General features: G+C 38.9%; 3 protein-coding genes across 3 annotated transcripts in view; all 3 read left to right on the top strand.

Moving 5' to 3' along the window:
- The first annotated feature begins 1,081 nt into the window (after positions 1-1,081).
- LOC108682048 (haloacid dehalogenase-like hydrolase domain-containing protein 3) lies at positions 1,082-3,148 on the top strand. Its single transcript, XM_018171152.2, has 3 exons — positions 1,082-1,173; positions 1,647-1,739; positions 2,547-3,148. Exons 1-3 carry the CDS (start codon positions 1,130-1,132, stop codon positions 3,145-3,147), a joined length of 738 nt encoding a protein of 245 aa, XP_018026641.1. The 5' UTR covers positions 1,082-1,129; the 3' UTR covers position 3,148.
- Positions 3,149-3,154: 6 nt separating this feature from the next.
- LOC108682047 (tetratricopeptide repeat protein 19 homolog, mitochondrial-like) lies at positions 3,155-11,209 on the top strand. Its single transcript, XM_018171151.2, has 5 exons — positions 3,155-3,592; positions 4,199-4,379; positions 5,924-6,045; positions 8,133-8,334; positions 9,710-11,209. The coding sequence occupies exons 1-5, from the start codon at positions 3,230-3,232 to the stop codon at positions 10,084-10,086; spliced, it is 1,245 nt and encodes a 414-aa protein (XP_018026640.1). The 5' UTR covers positions 3,155-3,229; the 3' UTR covers positions 10,087-11,209.
- A 1,893-nt stretch (positions 11,210-13,102) lies between these two features.
- LOC108682036 (SEC14 domain and spectrin repeat-containing protein 1-B) overlaps positions 13,103-14,806 on the top strand; it is a 33,090-nt gene continuing 31,386 nt past the window's right edge. The window contains exon 1 of the mRNA XM_018171126.2: positions 13,103-13,352. The gene's annotated coding sequence lies outside the window, so the exon portion shown is untranslated. The remainder of the gene's footprint in view (positions 13,353-14,806) is intronic.

The raw sequence follows: 14,806 nt of genomic DNA, 5'->3' as shown, positions 1-14,806 counted from the left end.
ACCTAAGCTGGTATCTTCAGTCTTCACTATCTTGCTATTCACTCTTTTAATCCTAAGTTGACTAAAGTAAATTCATCTTATACTAATGCATAAATTTTCCATTGCTAAAATGCATCTAATAATAATGGAAAGAATAGCACTCTACTCAGTCTACTGTCTATATCATATTCATATCATCATATGCAGTGCACTGCTGACTGCTGTTGAGTGTTGAGTCATGGGAGTTGGGTGTTACCGTGTTGGGCAGTGTGGAAATCCAGAGGGGTAATATATTAACTGGTAAACATAGCAAATTGGAAAGCAGGACCCAAAAATCTGGAACGTCCAGCCAGTGTGGAAATCCAGAGGGGTAATATATTAACTGGTAAACATAGCAAATTGGAAAGCAGGACCCAAAAATCTGGAACGTCCAGCACACTTCCACTTTCACTCCATCATCATCACTGATGAGTCTCTGCAAGATGCCACAGCTGTTTCTTTAAAAAAAAACTGCTTGCATCATTGACTGTGGTCTGTGAGTGATGAGTTTCTACTGGTGTCAGTAGCGACCTTGTAACTTCTACTGAGCACAACGTGTTCTACTGAGCATAACGTGTCTTTCAGTAGATTCCTCTTGCTTATCCGTGAGTGACGTGCACAATTAACAATATTGGGATTTTCTCTGTGTTGCCTGACGTAACGTTCATGCCGAGGCCGATTTCTGACGACCTGCAAACCTGTTTCTAGTTGCCACTTGCCTGGAACGTTTTTTTTTCAAGGCGGAACGCTTTTTTTTAAGTGAACCTCTAATCTTAGATTTCCACTCTGGTGTTGGGAGCACTCTAACTGCTACCTACCATATCTATTTATTTACCACAGATATTGGTAGTTACTGTATGTGAATGAAGTTCTTTTTAAAAGTTACCATCTTAAGGCTTATTTGTCTCAAGACTCATTTACAAATTAGTGTGCTTGATAGAAAAGAATATTGATATCTAGAATTTCTTAAGAATTTAAAAGCAAAGAAAAGTCATCAAAAATTCATATCTTTATAGAAAACATTTTGGAGACCAGCTCCATCACCTTATAATTCTTAGTTAATTTGCGATTTAAGCAAACAACTAATATAAATTCTAGAATTTCTTGAATTATGATACGACTTATAACCTTTGATGTCAACAGAACTCTTCTGAGGTTAGTAATTTGATAAACATCAACTTGATGGAATTATGTTGTTACTAGTAATCTTTGATGTTAATGAAACTATTGAAATGAGGGTTTTGATAAATGCATTTAAGAATTCATTTCAACTATGATGCAGCTCATTACCTCTGATGACTACAAACTCTATCTAGGTGAATGATATTTTAGACCTGCAAGGCCAACCACTTTTCTTGTCTAATTTCTTGGTCAGTTTAAATTTTGATGCAAGTTTTGATTTCATGTTGATATTTATATCCCTCATATTTTGGTTGTATAACTTGCATCAATTCAATGCTGATGGTCATGTATGAATAAGTGTATATTGCACTAAATTGCAGTATTCAAATGACAAATGGAGATTAATAATCCTCCCTCTTCTTCCATCTCATATTTGAAATGATTTTTGTAATAATTTCTGTTAAGATATCCTGATGTTATATTTCATATAAACTTCTTTTCTGCAGGTTAACTGCATCACACCCAGGTGAAGTGTATGCTTGTATTGCTGCCAAGTACGGTTACCAGTGTGATCCTCTTGTGCTGGGCACTGCTTTCAGGTAGCTAACCATGCCATATCTTGAGTTAATTTTAATAACATGCTGGGAATTTTTCCTGTATTCTACTTGCTATCTTGGCTTCTTTCATGCTTGAAATTTTTATGACCATTGTCTTCAAGACAATGGTAAATTTTAACCATTGACATAAGGGTGCTCAAACAAAAGCCAATTCCAGTTGTAAATGCAAGCTTACAATGTAAAAATTAAGAAAATGAATTGTATGCTTTAATTCTTTGATACGTTCTCTACGGTCTACAGTTCTCTACATGGCGTTTCAATCTGATTACCTATCACTTGCTGATCTGAAACTTTAAATAAAAGCTTCTTTGATAGCCACCTCACACATTATATTTCTTCATGAACTTTTTTTTTTTGCTTGCATCATAGTATTTCAGATATAAATATAATATATACCTATAAATATAACTAACTCTGAATTACTCACAGTTTAAAAACTGTATGTTTCAAAATATGACTTTGAAAATTCATTGAGAGCTCTTGAAGAATATGCATATAAACTCAAAAATCTTAGGTAATTCACTGAGCTGAAAATTTTGATTGGATTCATTTAGGATTCTTCATTCCCTAAATTAGATCTTTGAATAGGTACCATAGAGTTAATCAGAGGTCTAAATTTGCTGTAAAGTTTTCAAGTCTATTATAAATCTGTTGTATAAAATTTCCCATTTACCTGGGCTGATTATCGTTAGGGTCCATCTCTCTATATTTTTCAAAAAAATTAAAGGAAAATGATAAGAAAAATTTATTATTATGCATAATTGGATTAATGTTAACTAATTTTGGCAGAGAATCTTACAAGACCCAATCTGTGGAGTCTCCAACTTTTGGGAGTGGACGGGAAGATTGGAAGGACTGGTGGAGGCGTGTGGTGCTGAACACTCTGAAAAGTAGTGGCGTTGATATCAATAGAAACCACCTGCATGCAATTGCTGAGGATTCCTTAGAGATATACGCACATGCTCCAGCCTACACTGCACTGCCATATGCTCAAGAAACATTACAGTGTCTCAGTGACAAGCGCATTGCTCTTGGTGTGATTTCCAACACAGATCCTCGGATCAAGCAAGTTTTACTTGAGCATGGGTTTGCCAAGTACTTCAATTTTGTGCTGGATTCATACAGTGCTGGGATTTCTAAGCCTCATTTAGGTATCTTTAAGCAATCGTTAAGTATATCACAGTTAGCTGATTTAAAACCTTGTGAGGTGCTACATGTTGGTGATAGCCTTCAAATGGACTATCTAGGAGCCAGGAAGGCTGGCATGCAAAGTACTCTTGTTTCTCCTGACTTTAGAGAACAGTGTAGCCAACATGGCTTTCCTGTTGACAATTCTTCTATGTTTGGGTCTCTTAAGGAACTAGTGCCGCAATTACTTTCAATTTGTTGATTCGCCATGAGGCTTTAATGCTAATTATTTGACTGATATTGTTCTGTGGAATCTATTGTATCTTTAAATAATATTTGCAGTCATGATTATTTTGCGCAGCTTGCAAACTTGTGTTAAACTGAATGGAGTTTCCAGGAGAACTTTATCATTTGGTGATTTATTTGTTCAGAAAATCCACTGTTTTAGGAGCTTGGGAGTAAGGAATGAATTGTTACATGGAGTTGCTGGTGGTGAAGAAAAAAATAATTACAAACATGACTCCCACTCAAATAATCGCCATGACAGGAAAGAGTCCCTTCAGGAAAAGTGCCTTAAGAATGGCTTTACTTTTGCTTTCCTGGGGATTTCTCTAGAAAGTTTTTTTGGAAAAAAAGATGAAGAAAAAACACTAAACCAAGAGTCTCCTCTCATCCTCATGATCAAAGAAGGCATCATTGCTTTCCATGTGAGTTTTGAAACTGTCATTTATTTCTGCTGCTTTAGATTAATTATTCTGTCATATTTTGTAGTATCAGAATGAGAAAAAGTTTATTAGAAATGACTTGAAGTAGATAAAGCTTAAGCTCATTTGTTTGTTTGAGTAAAATGCTTGGCCATTGAATTCATTCTCACAACATTTGCTTTTGACGTGAGAAATGTTCCAGATTAGGATGAATATTGGTTTATAAGAATTAAAAATTAATGTCATCTGAATATTTAAGTTCTGGTTGATGTTATTGAAGACCAGGTGCATAATTCATATTAACATTTTTTTATAATTTTTTCCTCAATTTGACAAATTAAGACTCATTTTACGATTATAAATTTCAAACTTAGGGTTTTTTAGAGATAGTGAAGTATAATAGTTTGATGATGATAGTGCAAGCTTGGGGCACCCCATGACGATGCTGGTGCAGGCTTGGGGCACCGCGTGTAGATAGATCTCCTTTCATTTGTAGTTTGATCTACTTCGTAAATTGTGGATAAGAATTATTCTCTGGTCTTAACCAAAACCTTCGTGAAGAAAATTTCCAAATTACATCATAATTTAATGCACTTTAATTTGTTTCAGGAAAAAGAATATGAGAAAAGTGAAATGCTGCTGCATGTGGCACTCAAAGCTGCCCAGGACTTGGAGGACGAGCAGAGCGTCACTTATATCTTCGACATCCTGGCCAACCTTGCCCTTCAGCTCGGCGACCACCGCAAGGCTGAGGAGCTCTTCCGCAGCGTCCTGCAGCGGCATGCGGCCGGTGTGTACAAGTCCAGACATTTATGGTCTCTCTCTGCTGGGTGATGGCATTATTGCCAGGCGTCTATACCTTCTACTCAGCAGTCGCATCTTCTTCCATAACGGCCACATCTTCTTCCCTAGTGGCCACATCTTCCCTAGCGGACATACCTTCCCTAGCGACCAAATATTCTTACCTTTCGGCTAAATATTTTGGCCGAAATCTACCATACCATTATTATAGCTACCATGTTGCCTTGTCTGACGGGCACATTGCCTACTCTCTGGCAGCCATATCGCCGTGCCACTCGACCATATTGCCCTGCCTGACGGCCGCAGCCTCTCTCTCGCGGGCATATCCGAGCCTCCAAATTCCCTGCGTTCTTTCATCTCTTTCATGAAGATAATTCTTGGGGCTCGAATTTCTTTCGTGAAGACTATTCCTGGAGGTCGAGTTTCTCTCGTGAAGTCTATTCCTTGGGGTCGACTTTCAGTTTTGAAGGCATAAAAATTAACTGGTACCTGTTCTCGCAGTACAGTATTATCTATAAATTTTGCGGCGATTTTGAGATTTCTTATTACATTGCTACGTTCCCACAAATGAGGAAGAGTTCGCTGTAAAGTGTAGACCAACTTGCATTTGGCCAACTCATATCCACACGTGTTGCACATAGACTCCTGCTTTTGGTACTTTTTCTTATTCAAGACGAGAATCCGTTTCGTTGTCGCGATGCGTGACCGGGTGTTGTGGGAATGGGTTAGTACGTGTCCGTACTAACAGGACGTGTCGGTTAGTACCGACACGTCCTGTAAGTGACTTCTTACATATAAAAAAGTTTCGTTTGTTTCGATGTCCGCCTGTCCCTTCCTTGTTTTTTCTTCTCCTCAGTCTGCTGACAGATTATTCTTCCTGACCGCCTTCTGCTCGCTGATCAAACACTTACAGATAATGAACAATTTTGACCCTGATGGAAGTTCACGGTGACAGTGCGACCCTTAACACGTCCTGATATAAGACAAGATGCTTGTTAAAAATCGAAAATAGGACATAGAATAGATGTTTAACAAGGACCTGGCGCTTTGACGCCTAAAATATAATACGGTTTTTCTATGTTCTGGAAATATCTGTACATCAATCTCATTAATGCAATAATGTACACAAGTTGATTTCATTTTATATGAAGATTATGCGGCACATTTTGTAATCAGTGTTGAAACAACGGACTAATGGTAATGCCGAAAACCTTCGGAAAACTGTCATAATACAATGATGAATTTTTGTGTTATGTTATTGGTAGTTTAATGTTGCTAATAAGAGAACTGCATGAATCGAATAGTACCCTAAAAATCGGTATAAATAATTTACTGTTCTTTGTAGTTAAATGATCGGAGTTGGCATTTAATGTCGGGCGCTGAATATAGAATAGAATAGAAGTGTCGGCGCAGAAGAAATAGGCTTATGGCCCATTACCGATTCTTGTACTATTTGTGACTTGATCCAACAAGGGATCCGATTTTTTGAACCCGATCTTATGACAAATTTGTATTAATTGCTGGAATATACAGCTGGCGGAGACGTGTACGGCAACGTGTTCGTGGCCCTGAGCCTGAAGCTGGCGCAGTGCTACCTGGCCAGGGGCGCCGTCGAGGAGGCCATCAGAGGATACCATTACTGCATCGCGGCGCAGGTCGGTTCTGCCCTAACAAAATTTAGAGTCGCCCCAGCTTCTGGTAATCCAATTCAGGAGCTGCCGCGTCTGTAAATTTTCACTGGGTAACAAAAATTTAGAGTCGCCCCAGCTTCTGGTAATCCAAATCAGAAGCTGCCGCGTCTGTAAATTTTCACTGGGTAACAAAATTTAGAGTCGCCCCAGCTTCTGGTAATCCAAATCAGAAGCTGCCGCGTCTGTAAATTTTCACTGGGTAACAAAATTTAGAGTCGCCCCAGCTTCTGATGGTAACCCAAATCAGAAGCTGCCGCGTCTGTAAATTTTCACTGGGTAACAAAATTTAGAGTCGCCCCAGCTTCTGGGAATCCAAATCAGAAGCTGCCGCGTCTGTAAATTTTCACTGGGTAACAAAGTTTAGAGTCGCCCCAGCTTCTGGTAATCCAAATCAGAGGCTGCCGCGTCTGTAAATTTTCACTGAGTGAATATCGCACGTTATTTTCCCTTGAGTAGCTTCTTTTGTTTTGTTGACCAAGCAAAGTAATGAGATTTGGCAATCTAACAGTGACGTGACATTCAGCTTTGAAACTCTGATGTACGGTCGCGATATTCGGTTTTCCGATACTGCTGCATGTGTCATTGTGAGAGAACAGAAATTTGGCAAGTAAAATTACGAGAATATGTTTGATACGTTGCTATATTGTACTGTATTCTTTGACACGATAAAAACCTTATTATATCTTTCAATCGCATGATTATAACTATTGTTTTCTCGCGATTGATGTTGTTATTGGTTCAGAATATATTTGACTTTGAAATTAGGATGCAAGGTGTTCATTTTATTGATTTGATTAATGTATGAAGTTTTCGTGTATGAGGTGCTCGCTCGCTTCAGATAATTTAATACGCAGGAGTTAAAAAGCATTTGAACTGTCAAGCGAATTCACCAAATCTTTACTGTAAACGTTTGACGATCAACTCTAGCATTAGTTCAAAGTCAAAAAATAAAAGTTCAATTAATATAATTACCAAATTTACAAAAAAAAGAAAAAAGACTACAACCTAAATGCAAAATGATTGAGCGAAGGAACTAAAAACCGATTGATTAACTTTTTCAAAAAAATTTAATTGTTAACCAATTAACAATTGTCAACAATTAAGAACCACAAGCTTTGTTTAAACAAGGTTTTTATTTAAAACACTACGATTTCTAGCGCCCAAATTCTTAAGCAATAGAGGTGGAGAAATAGATACAAGAATCGTTTACGCTCTTAAAATCTTATAGGTTACACGACGCCATTCCGACCAACGCTGAATTACACCGCGTACAACTACTATATATATACGTTAACCAAAGAGGACCGCATCTAGATAGGAATGCTATCTGTATACTTGAAGATGTAACCCATCGTAAAATTATTATTCAACAATACATGCAACTAATCGTTTGGAAAGCATTTCCTGAAAACTACGTTTTAATCTTTGGACGTATAGTTGCAGACGCAGATAAAAAAACTAATGGAGCTTCTGCTTCCAACAGTAAAAGTCGGCTTGCGATAAACTGGAGTCTGAAATCGAGCGTTAGCTTTAATTTTTCCTTTGCTGTCGAAAAAGCTTCAGAGTAATTGAATCGATAAAGATTACAATTTGGGATAATCAAAGAATAAGCTTGCCAGAGAGGGATACTTATAGATTAGGGGTAATAAAATCATGTATATTGTTATCAATATGTCTGTTATGAAATATGAGCTTAAAATATAGGAAATTGTCTAGCCAAAAAACTGAAAATATTCGCAATGTTTCAATGTGGAACCCTTGCCTACATTTAATTGGATTGAATTTTTCGGCAAGTATGAAAAAGTTCAAAATTGATGATTCCAGAAGAGATTCAGAAAGATGCGTTTGTATCAATGAAGATGACGTAAGCTTGTTTGACGTTTTCTTTGCCGTTAAAATCTTTGTTAATTTATTATTTAAGCACTTGATGATACAATTTTTAATGCGCACTTTCATCCGTCAAAGTATTAGCGTTTACGACCGACTTCGTCAATTTTGAACTCATCTTGTAATTTTCTGTGCAATAAAAATAATTCATTGGTTTTGTCCAGAAAGAGAAAGTAACGAGTGACGAAGGCGCTGACGAAGACACGCGGGTGCTGTACGCCATGAGCTTGGAGCAGTACGCTCGTCTGCTGCACTCCATAGGGCGCTATGAGCTCGCCCGGACCCATCTTCAGGAGGCCCTTGGCGTCTGCGTCAGCATCAACGGCCCCCACCACCTCCAGACTGCGGTCCTCAAGAACGACATCGGTTGGTACTCTTGCGCGTCGCAGGTGCTTTTTCGGACTTGTCTCCCTAGTCAATTATGCTTTTTTGGACTTGTCTTCCTAGTCAATTATGCTTGTCTCCCTAGTCAATTATTCTTTTTAGACTTGTATCCTAGTCAATTATTCTTTTTTGTACTTGTCTCCTTAGTCAAGTATGCTTTTTTGGGCTTGTCTCCCTAAAGTCAATTATGATTTTTTGGGCTTTTCACCTAAGGTTATTAGGCTTTTCTGGGTGCGGTATTTAGAATTATTTGAGTTGTAGATCATACGTAGAGAAGAAATGTGCAAGCGTAAGCGAACTAACGCTGGCGAAACTGTTGTTCAGAAAAAGCCGTTATAATTATAATATAAAAGAACTACCTCTCTTCAAAAATAAATTTTTACCTGCAGGAAAATTCAAAATTATATCTCTCCTACGTTTCAGTAGTTTCTCCAATCCTGGAATCGCTCATTTTTTTACTGTAAAATGTAAATTAGTAACACTTAGGCGTCGTTCTAATGGACACCCAAACGTTTGCAAGAGTCAGTCCCATGAATTGGCAAGGTGAATGAATTCACTGGCTCGACTACTCGATGTTGTGTCCTATAGCGTACTTGCGAACTTTGGCTGTAATGAAATATAAGCTTTTGCTTGAATGGATCCATCCCAACGGTGCCATCTAGATCTTTTCCAATAACGAGTCATCGAAATGAATGGTGAATTATTAATTTATACTCACTTGTTACGAAGTTTTCATGTCTTCTATCGAGCCAAAATATATTCATTGGATATTCTGTGGAAAATTTTGGTCGTGAACAAATTGAAGCGTACGCGAGAGTTGCGATATATGCATGAATTTAGTGTCAATTTATTGACATCATCTAAATTTGTTTTCTCTGATATGAAATTGTCTTTTCTCTGCGGTGCAATTTGATGACAACCTCGTCAACTCTTTTTCGTTGCTCCTTAGCACAATTACAAGTTGTCACCCCGAGAGAGCAGACTGTGTTGCTGCTATCATATTTACCGGCTGAATTACTCTGCACAATGTGAAGATTTTAATCCAGAAGATTCTGTTGACAGGTCATTGGGGAGATGTGTCAGCATCTAATTGTGACACCATTTCCATGGCATTCAAAGCAGAGCGTCAAAATTCGGAAAATTCTTGATTTCTCTTTAGTCCTTTCATCTTCATGTTCCTTCTGATGACAGGTTATCAATTAAATACCAGCGTTCGTTCATAATGAAAATAATTACCAAAGATAATTGCTTTACACTTGTCTCTTTTTACCGGTAGATTTTTCTCTTTATTTTCGCTCTATTATCAATTTTATTTCGTTCAACTGCTCGACTGTTATACCTACCATTTTCTGTGCAGGGTCGCTGTATGCCCAAGAAAAGCGCTACCAAGAAGCAGCGGAGGAGATCGAAGAGGCAATCGCGGCAGTGCGTCGGGTGATTTCCAATGAGGCCGGCGAAGTGGCGCAGGGCAACCCGCCAGCACCTCGCAAGCTCAACGTCATCCCAGACCCCCGCCAGCCTAGCGCTGCCACTAACCTCGCGACGTACCTCATCAACCTCGGCACCGTCGAGCTGCTCCGTGGGCGGAGGGAGGCGGCGCGGCGGTCGTGCGAAGAGGGCGTCAAACTCGCGCGCGGTGCTGGTGACGGCGAGACGCAGCGGGAGGCGCAGAGCTGTCTCGATGCTGTCAAGCGCGCCGCCAAACAAGCGCAAGAACAAGCCGCTAGTGTGTGAACTCTGGCACCCCGGGCACGGTAAATTTGCTCGTCCTGTCGCATACGAGAAAAGAAATACGTAAACGAAAATAAAACGTAAGGGCAATTAGCAAATTGGTTAAATTTGGGAGTTATCGCCACATGTGCCATAATAAAACACTATATTCTTGGGATACTTCCGACGAGGCTGACTCTTTATTTCGACAGGTCAATTTCACAGTCCCGCGAGCCTGTTTTTCTAGTCACTCGTTATGATCGGATCATCGGACGAAGAATGACGTTTCCTTGTTAAAGAGTAGATCCTGATATTTTGAACACAACGTCAGCGACTGCGGCAGTGGCAGACATTCAAGCTACAACATGGATTGTTTTGTATATACGAGCTCCCTTGATCCGTGCTGTGCCAGGCAGGAGTTTCTCGAGATGAATATGCGGAAAGATCAACCACATGGGCACTAACTCGGTTGTGCGGAAGCATCAATATCGAGTTACTCACGACTCCTCACGATAGCGATCAGATCACATGAATGTAATCGCTTATGCGTGTTAGGCGATGCTAGGTAGTAATTAGGTGTTGACGAATGCCGATCAAAACGCATTTCCTTCTATGAGTATATCAATAATAATAAGAAATGAACTATAAATAAACCAGAGATGTTTCAGATTTAACTGGATCATTCTTGTGCTTAATTGGGATGTGGTAATTTCAGTGTTAAAACAATGATCGAGGACCTTTTAATAATGATTTTATTAAATTTAATTTTTTCTCTTGTATATTAAGGGATAAATTAGCTGCCAGCATTTTATTTCATAAGTGATTGTCAGAAAGATGATCCACGCTAGCGCTGCCCAAATTCTGACGCAAAGTAATTTTTGCGCTATCTTTGAGCTCGGATAGCCTTGTTTGTATAGCGTATTAAATGAATTTCAAACTCTTACTTAAATGAATTTTTACATATTTTGATCGCTGTAACATAACTACAGAGAGCCTCGTTTGTCCAAGACAGGCTAGACTAACTCGTTGCCAGAAGCAATGTAGCTTTCTTCGAGGGGTGAATTATATTGTTGTTAAACTACTGTGCAGTAATTAAGTGTATATTTTAATAAATGTACAGAGATAATGAATATATGCATAGTCTACAGTTGTGTTGTACTTTGTTCCATTTATTTTACTAAACCTACAGCAACATTTTATTCTTTAAACAATCGTGTCCGGACACAATAGAAAAGCACAGTGATCTCATTGGCCAGGTTTAGTATTCTGCGATTGCATTCCCGGCAAAATTACTCAGTATTTTGGATAGTATGACCGTAATACATTATATCCTGAATGGACTTGCCAGACATCTCGAATAATTGAATTGTTGACCTATTGACATCTTTTTTTCTTCTCTCTATTCACATGAAATCATTTAATTATAATATATTGATTTGAAGCCTGTATGAATTCAGTCCTGTGTTTCTTCCACTAAAATAGGTGAAGAAGCACAACCAAATCCATCTCGATTGTTTGCATCAAGGTTCAATCCCATCGGAATTTTGTTGGCCGGCAGTATACTGATAAACCAGAGTTGGCCGGCAGTATATTGAGCACAAATTGGTGCGCATTAGTTAAGTCCAATAGTGAAAAGATTAATTTTGTTTAGAAACGAGCATCGCCATTACGAACGAGATCCGCTATTACGAACAAGATGCGCTATTACGAACGAGATGCGCTATTACGAACAAGATGCGCTATTACGAACAAGATGCGCTATTACGAACAAGATGCGCTATTACGAACAAGATGCGCTATTACGAACAAGATGCGCTATTACGAATATGATACGCTATTAATACAAGATACGCTATGACGAACAATATATGCTAATAAAAGCAAGATGCGTATTTGACCACTTGAAGAAATTTAGTGTTAACCTCAAGTGAAGCGAATGAAGTTGGCACATTCAAAGAATCATATTAATCGTTGATGCATATTTTATACTTATTGAATATCATTAACCCCAGTAATGTTTAGTGCTCAACTTGATGCATATATAATAAAGATGACACACACAACGAAATACCCTATGATCTCGACCACTGTCTCAATACACGCAATAAGTACCAAATATACTGAACTGTTTGCGGCAGACATCCTGCGATTGTAGCGAACTTTTCAACGCAGATACTTCGCGCCCTCTTACAAACTATGGAATAGCTATGGCTATTAACAGTTGCTATTCCATTCTCGGCTAGGTTGCAGTCGGACTCCGGACATGATTGCTTGCTTTCTTATCTCCAACAGAACCATGCATGACACCTGTCAATTCTTGAATCCACTGTTAGATAATAACAAATGCAAAATTTTCTCAATTTAAATAGCTTTTTTAAAAGTTATTTTGACTGCTCAGTCGGTAATTGCAACAGTATACTGGACAATTTTACCAACTAAACGACGCACAGGCTTTGCAATGAACTATCCACCTACATGTTGCTCCATTTAAGCCGTAATGCTGTCATATTTTCCGGATGTCGAGTGCTTTCTTTTGTGGTTATTTAGGCCGTCACAGGAACAATGCCATGAGCTATGTAATAGGGCAAAGATAAGTTTCTTAATCAGACGTGAAAGGACGAAAATGTTCTGATCTCTTACTGCATAGTTGTTATGTAGAGAACTATATGTAATATCATACCAGTGGATAATTCGTTTCAAAAATATATCAGTAACATTTGAATAAGAGGACCGTAGATCGTTCAAGGAGAACATTATGTCATATGAGATCTCTCTCCGTCCAGCTCAATGATCCGAAGTTAAATTGTCGTGCTGACTCAATTTGCTTCGTCGGCTTCAGCAGGTGTGCAGCACATGTGCGTCCTGCTGATATCGCTGCAGGCGACTTTGTTTGGTACGTTCACTGGATGTACTTTACTTTTTTTCCTCTTCCAATAATGAAACGGACGGAGGTGAGAATGTTATACCAGGCATAAGTGAGAGAGTGTCCAGTTACTCCAGTACTCACTACTCAGTTATTAGTTCAGTGCTTCCAGTGGAGAGCTAGGGTTAGGATGTGTCGTTCGGTCTCCCAGTGACTTCTGTTCCCTGCGTGTTCCAGTCGATGCCTGAGGAAATATCAGAAATGGCATTCGTGACTGATTTCATACTCTATGAAGACTCAGTAGCTGAGATTGTTTTGAAGGAGTGATACTATATTTACTTAAAACTTGGAGCATTAATTAAAAGAAAGGAACACACGTGTACAGGAACGGATCAACGGACGGAAGTTTTCGCTAGTGTTGGCACAGGTGAGGAAGGTTAGGACTAGACAGGCATGCGGTGCCTTCTTCTTGGCTAGACTTGCGCTTCATTGGGCAGCGGACAGTTACTTGCTCAGCCTGCCTACTATAGCGGCCAAGCACCTCTCGGTTTGAACTTAGAGTTGAACTGAAGAGTGGAAGGTCGCACACGGCACACGCTAGAATGGTATTTAAATTTTGTCTGGTGTTATTATAGAAAGATTGATTTCTTCAAAGTTGTTGTTAATCTCGGAATGACATAATGTTTTTCCCTGCATCAAAACCAGAAATTATATTGACACTGCTGTGGCATGCGGTTTCACCCGCGACCCAGACTGTCACCCGACGTCATGACCCAAGCAGAAAATATTTCCCTCACTGTTGCCTCGTGGAGATCGGGACCAGTGCCAGTGATTCGGTTCGGGCGGTAGCAAGCTTCTTTCTTACTCCTCCCGGAGATGGAGCATTAGTATTGATGTGGTTCAAAGAAACGTTTATGTGGGTAACCTTCGCCGCTTCCCAAATTTAGGTAAATTTTGAATAAGTTATAGAAGAAAATTAGAGACAGTTGATTCTATTTGCCTTCCGACATCGTACATAAGATATACGTAGTGAATTATTGTCTCTTGTCACAGATTTGCGCTTGTGGTGCCAACAATTTTTTTCGTAAATTGAAGCTAGAGTTCTATCAATATTCTAGCGAACGCATAAACTTGACATTTTACCACTGCTGTTCAGTCTACAACACGCCGAGAAAAAGATTATGGCAGAAATTTAGGTGACTTTTTAGAATACATTATCTTCGTCAAGTTTGATAATAGTTCATTACTCCATCAAGTCCGTTTTGTCGACGGTTAGCAAGTTGTTCATCTGGCAGAGATTTGTAAAAAGAGTAGTACTTGGAATCCAACTTTCATCTCCGATGAGTTGTGATAATTTTATATGCATCAATCCATGGTAACTAATAAGGAATCAGTCGCCTGAATCAAAGTCTCCTGTCTTCTCTAGAATGCGATTCACCGAACTGCGTACAATAATAGTATGTACCATAAAATCGATGGGTGCCATGCCTGCACCTTGTTTCCAGGTTGATTCAGAATTGGTGCATATCAAATATGTCAACGATGAGTTTACTCAGACATAGGTTTGCACTATTTTGAGCAATAAGCAATGTAATATACGTTGAGACGTAGAATCTGTATATATGTTCATGATGGTGAACCTTGAAGTACCGCATTCAAACCGCTTGTACGATCGTTGATCACCAACGTCAACGATCTTGCAGGTGGTCCCAATATCTTTTGGGACATGCTATATTATTCGTCGCATGCCACTGCAGAAACGTACTAATTTTTAAACTAATTCTTATCGAAAATTGCTACAATTAATTTCCATGATTTATTTTACGGGAATATAACGTTTTGTGATTATTGATGCATTGAAACATACCTATTCATTATTTG

This window comes from Hyalella azteca, unplaced genomic scaffold (assembly GCF_000764305.2).
Source record: "Hyalella azteca isolate HAZT.00-mixed unplaced genomic scaffold, Hazt_2.0.2 contig5528, whole genome shotgun sequence".
Classification (NCBI taxonomy): Eukaryota; Metazoa; Arthropoda; class Malacostraca; order Amphipoda; family Hyalellidae; genus Hyalella; species Hyalella azteca.
This window is presented reverse-complemented; position numbering and strand designations above follow the sequence as displayed.

Coding starts and splice junctions, on each gene's coding strand:
- LOC108682048 (XM_018171152.2), top strand. CDS start 1,130: ATGATACGACTTATAACCTTTGATGTCAACAGAACTCTTCTGAG. Junction 1,174..1,646: donor GTCAACAGAACTCTTCTGAG/GTTAGTAATTTG, acceptor TCTTTTCTGCAG/GTTAACTGCATCACACCCAG. Junction 1,740..2,546: donor GTGCTGGGCACTGCTTTCAG/GTAGCTAACCAT, acceptor TAATTTTGGCAG/AGAATCTTACAAGACCCAAT.
- LOC108682047 (XM_018171151.2), top strand. CDS start 3,230: ATGATTATTTTGCGCAGCTTGCAAACTTGTGTTAAACTGAATGGAGTT. Junction 3,593..4,198: donor AAGGCATCATTGCTTTCCAT/GTGAGTTTTGAA, acceptor AATTTGTTTCAG/GAAAAAGAATATGAGAAAAG. Junction 4,380..5,923: donor CCTGCAGCGGCATGCGGCCG/GTGTGTACAAGT, acceptor TGGAATATACAG/CTGGCGGAGACGTGTACGGC.